This window comes from Sphaeroforma arctica (assembly GCF_001186125.1).
Source record: "Sphaeroforma arctica JP610 unplaced genomic scaffold supercont1.595, whole genome shotgun sequence".
NCBI lineage: Eukaryota > Ichthyosporea > Ichthyophonida > Sphaeroforma > Sphaeroforma arctica.
In genome coordinates, this window is record NW_014039963.1 from 40,422 (window position 1) to 46,045 (window position 5,624).

A 5,624-nucleotide genomic window follows, 5' to 3' on the forward strand; every position below is an offset into this window, starting at 1 on the left:
GGAGCAACACCATAAACGAACCCAAAGGGGCATCCTCGCTTCACTGCTAGAAAATTCATACGAGGACACTCTGAATGGGATACTGTGCTATCACATCTGGAATAAATATAACATTGGGTCCGTTTTCGAAAAAAATCATTCGTGAGTGACAATAGTTTAGTAGTACAACTACTTGTCTGTGACACGAAAGTTGAAAGTGTCATTTGTCAAGAAAACGTAACCACCACTTCAACATTATAGGAACTATACACGATCTTTCAGAGCCATGTACGGGTTACGAATATTATTCGCCCTACTTCTATCGACCTCGGCAACGCTATGCGTCTCACGGAGAGATGAGCCAAGCAATATGTCTGATGAGATAAAAAAGGCCTTCATGAAGGAGAAAAAGCTTGAGGTAGAACCAGAGATTAGCAAAACACAAGCCTATAAGACATTGGTTGGTGGTGAGCCGGCTGTCTTGATGGATGTGTGGATGGGTGACGAGGAGATCAAGTTGATGCTATTGCCCGCCCCTGTGTTCTCCTCAAAGTTTGAAGCAAGCACGCAGACACACACGAAGAAAGAGAAGATTGTTATTCAAAAGCAGTATACATTCAGAGTCGGTAGTTTTAGTAATACACCAATTCAAGGATATGCCACACTTAATCGCAACGGGCATCTCAAGGACATGATGGTCAAGACTGAATTTGTCACTTGGGTGTATGAAGAGATCAGTGAGGGTTTCAGTTTTGTGTATGAGGCAAAACATGTGACTGACGACCACGTGTTTGGTGGGCAGTATAAATATCCACCAGGGAAAAACGGGGGCGCAGCTATAAACTTCGCTGACATTGAATTTGAAGGGGAATGGCGGGGGCGAAATAGAATCGGACCGGAATCAAGGGAAGACGAATTAATTGAACTCGCCATAGCGCGAGAAGAGCAAAACATTTGGCTGAACAACCAGGTATGTCTTATGGCACGTGGTTCAAGCATTGATAGGAACACCTTTAGTTAGTCATATACTGATTCGAGAAGATTTAGCTTTACGATCTCAACCAACCGGATAATTGATATGTGACTTTGCCTATAGCAAGCTCGTAGTGCAGGTGTCAATTTTCACGAAATTCTTGTTGCTATCATATGTAGTCCAAAGAGTTCATATAGTAAGAATACCAACTCGTTTGTGTATTAGTTGGGAGTGCCAGTTTATTTCTGACTATCGCTAGGCTTACTTCATTGTAGCATAACCATTGTGTCGCTCAATAAATCATAGTCGTCTTAATTAGTCTATAACAAGCTGCCCCCTTAGTTTTATAGTCGATCACAGAAAAATGTCTGTTATAATTGTCCGATGAAGTAAGGCGGACAAGTTTGGCAGTTAGCTAGCTAGCTCCTGGTAGTGTAAGATACTACTCAGCCCATATTGCTGCTTGCTCCGACAAACGATTGACATCGATGTAATTTCGCTGGATGTCAGATAAGTACGCTGCAATGATATGTATCGCACTGTCTTGATTTGTCTATAACAAGCTGCCCCTTTAGTTTTATAGTCGATCACAGAAATATGTCTGTCTTATAATTGTCCGATGAAGTAAGGCTGACAAGTTTGGCAGTTAGCTAGCTAGCTCCCGGTACTGTAAGATACTACTCAGCTCATATCGCTGCTTGTTCTCACAAACGATTGACATCGATATAATTTCGCTGGATGTCAGATAAGTACGCTGTAATGATATATATCGCACTGCATGTAGTTGTCAGTCTGTGTAGTGTGGCACATACTATTTTGTATGTACAAGAGGCAAACTGTTCGGTCCGGTTCATTAGTGGAGATGAACATGTACTCAATCAGAGTTTGTACTCAATCAAGCGTCTATGTTCCTACAATCTGCCTCATTGTTAGTACGCTGACTACCACAAAATGCTGTCATAGTTTTAAAAGCCATCCTGAGCACGATATACCCTTACAAATGTATTGACAGAAACGAATTTCTGATTACGCGTCCGCATAAATCATCGCTCGCTCGAAACTGTAACAGATCAATACTGATTTATGTACCTAGGGAACGAGTTGTCCAGATAGTGACGAAGAGAAGGACAGTTTTGGACATTGCGCGACTGCCACGCGCCGGCGTACCTCACGCCGGGGAGTCGAGTTAAAGATAGCTGAGATTCAGATAGATATTGATTCGCATTTGCTCGAACTGTTAGGCGGAGATGAACAGGACGCCATACAGTATGCAGCCAGTGTCATCAACTATGTGAATGGCATATACGAGGAGCAGTTGGGCATTACGCACCAAATTGTGGGTACGAACGTGCACACGGAGGTCGTGCACAACTCAAATGTAATGAGTGATTTATTAACACAACACACAGCCCTCTGGAAGGAGAAGGCGAAGGAACCTGGGCAGCCTAACTATGACATATCGTTTCTGCTAACAGGCAGAGGTACAGGCGATGTGGTGGGGATAGCGTATATCGGCGCCGTGTGTTACTATCACTATAAGACGGGTGTGGCGCAGTTGCTGTATCACGATGCCATAGTGCGCCAAGTGGCTCTAGTTGCGCACGAATTAGGTCATATGTGGGGGTGCAATCATTTGTCGCCAAGTGATCCTTCACGCATTATGAATAGCATCACCACTTCGTCAGCTACATTTGGACCGGTATGTTTACGTATCATGCCTATTTGCATGGTTTATTAATTATTTGAGTACGTACAGGAGAACAGGCTTTGGCATGTGAATATTTTGACATTTGGCATATGCTGTGAAACATACATGAAACTACGCAAGTTTTCATATCTTCACGAATCATGTTCGTTGGTTATTTGCGCTCGAATTCGACACATATCTGAAGGTCGACTGTAATACAACGAAAACCTAGAGATATACGAATGCCGCCCTTGAAAACGGTACCGCACACACATACTCCTGGGGTATAATCAGTAATATTCAATGCCTAACAATGCTACACGCATAGATGTACAATCAAAATATGACAACTACAACTAAACCATCTGCAAAATCAACTTCCACAGGCGTGTGTCGAAGCGGCTACTGCTTTCTCGAATAGTATCATGAGCTGTCTAGATGGCGGCCAGATACAGAGTGCGTGTGTCGCCGGCCCGTGTGCACGTGGACTGTGTGAAGATCAAGGCAGCACGTCCTCCTTCACGTGTTCGTGTCCCGCAGGGTACTCAGGTGTGTTGTGTGAGATAGATGAAGACGAGTGCGAGAGCGCTCCTTGCAAGAATGGCGGCACTTGCACCGATGCCGTGGCCGGCTATGTGTGCGCGTGCCCAGCCGGGTATGAAGGGACCCAGTGTGAGATTGACGCTGATGAGTGCGGCAGTGCGCCATGCTTAAATGGTGCACGGTGCGAGGATGGGGTGAACAAATACACGTGCCACTGCGAGCCTGGATTTGAGGGGCCCACATGCGCCATCAATATCGACGATTGCAGCGGCAACCCTTGCTACAACGATGGCGGGTGCATAGATGGCGTGAATGCGTACACGTGTGGGTGTGCAGTGGGGTACAGTGGGCACAACTGCGAAGTGCAGACGGACGACTGTGCCGTCACACCGTGCGCGAACGGAGGTACGTGTGAGGATCTGGTGGGGTCGTATAAATGCACGTGTGCAGCTGGATATTCCGGTACCAACTGCGAATCGAATGTAAACGACTGCCTGCCCAACCCATGTCAGAACGAGGGAGTGTGCATCGACGGCCTCAACTCGTACGCGTGCAACTGCAAGCTCGGATTCATGGGCCCCACATGCTCAGAGGTAACCAATGAGTGTTCCCCCAATCCCTGTACTAATGGTGGAACATGCGTAGATGGCCACAACTCTTACACATGTCAGTGCGCAGCAGGCTTTTCGGGAGACATTTGTGAAGTAAACATAGACGAATGCGCAAGTATGCCCTGTCTCAACGGAGGAGGGTGTGTGGACGGAATAAACGGCTACACTTGTACTTGCCAACCAGGGTTCGAGGGAACCGTGTGTGAGGTAAATATCGACGAGTGCTCACCAAATCCCTGTCACAATGGGGGTGTATGCACAGACCAGGTGAATGGGTACTACTGTACATGCCCCCCCGGATACGATGGCTTAACTTGTGAAAACGATCGCGACGAGTGTGCAATCAATCAGTGCCTAAACGGCGGTGCGTGCGTGGATGGGCCTGGTTTCTTCACGTGCACGTGTACCAGCGGATACACCGGTGGGTACTGTGAGATAGAAGTGAACGAGTGCGAGAGTAATCCATGTCAGAATGGGGCTGTGTGCTCGGACCTGGCAGATGCATATTTGTGTACTTGTGTTGGAAAATGGACCGGTACAAACTGTGAGACTGTCAAGCTAGACACGTGTATGGACCAGCTTTGCCAGAACGGAGCCGACTGCTACGACCTGAACGCGGGAGGTTACGAGTGTATGTGTCAGCCGGGATACAGCGGGCTTTCCTGCGAGAGTGACATCAACGAATGTGCCAGCGAACCCTGCAAAAACGGCGCTTTTTGCAGAGATGAGGTAAACGGGTACGCGTGCGAATGTAGTGGCGAGTGGACAGGTACACACTGTGATGTCTCGACGGTAGAGGTGAATACAGACCCTTGCGCAGGCTTCGATTGTTATCACGGTACTTGCCAGGCACTTGGGGACGCGCCTCAATGCGTCTGTGGCACGGGATATACCGGTTCAAGATGTAGCAGTGAAATTGACGAGTGTCTTACTTCGATGAATGTGTGCCAGAATGGTGCCACGTGTGTAGATGGCCTGAACTCTGTCACGTGCGACTGCTTGCCTGGATACGAAGGTGCGGATTGCTCTGTATACGCCTGTCCGTGTCAGAATGGGGGCAGTTGCATAGACGACAATGGATCGACGGTGTGCAAGTGCGTGGACGGGTACTCTGGAGACACGTGCGAGTATGCACCGGCGAGTGACCTGACCAACTACTGCAGCCCAGACCCCTGCAATGGCAACGGCAACTGCGTCTTGAACCCTAGTGTAGGGTTCGAATGCGTCTGCTTCAGCGGCTACTCGGGCACCAACTGCGTGCAAGAAGTGGTTCCCCCCCTCACCTGCAGCAGTAACCCGTGTTTCTACGGCGGGTTTTGTCTGGACAGGATTTATGGGGTGAAATGCATTTGTGTGGGAGGTAGAACGGGCGAGTTCTGTCAAAACGACGTCAATGAGTGTGCTAGCAGTCCGTGTATGACGGGACGTTGTAGCAATCGGCACAACAAGTTTGTGTGCACGTGCCCTACGGGATGGTCTGGGGAACTTTGTAGTACTAGAATTATAGCATAAATAGTCCATAGTTACGGGTGAGCAGTTCATAAACGAGAATGATGGGAGTATATATATTATTGCAAATAAATTTTAGAATATATATCAATTGTTCAATATTCAAATTATCCACTCTTTACTTGCCTCGAAATGAATTTGCTAGAGTTTTGGCCAAACTTGTCTCACATATTCATTGCAATTATATATTTGACTAAGCCGGAATTTAGGGGTGCTCTTCTGTTTTAGTCTCTAACTCGTTAAAATTATAGTTAGAAATACAAAAATTATGTCATTGCGTGGTACTAAATATATCTGTAGACGACTAAGAGCTCAATATATT

General features: G+C 47.0%; 2 protein-coding genes across 2 annotated transcripts in view; both read left to right on the forward strand.

Annotated features, from left to right (window-relative positions):
- Nucleotides 1–349: 349 nt before the first annotated feature.
- SARC_07472 (hypothetical protein) lies at nucleotides 350–5,348 on the forward strand (the record flags this gene model as incomplete). Its single annotated transcript, XM_014298586.1, has 3 exons — nucleotides 350–949; nucleotides 2,046–2,651; nucleotides 3,026–5,348. The coding sequence occupies 3 exons, from the start codon at nucleotides 350–352 to the stop codon at nucleotides 5,303–5,305; spliced, it is 3,486 nt and encodes a 1,161-aa protein (XP_014154061.1). The 3' UTR covers nucleotides 5,306–5,348.
- Nucleotides 5,349–5,618: 270 nt separating this feature from the next.
- Nucleotides 5,619–5,624, forward strand: part of SARC_07473 (hypothetical protein) — a 1,567-nt gene continuing 1,561 nt past the window's right edge. The window contains exon 1 of the mRNA XM_014298587.1: nucleotides 5,619–5,624. This exon is cut by the window's right edge and continues 732 nt beyond it. The gene's annotated coding sequence lies outside the window, so the exon portion shown is untranslated.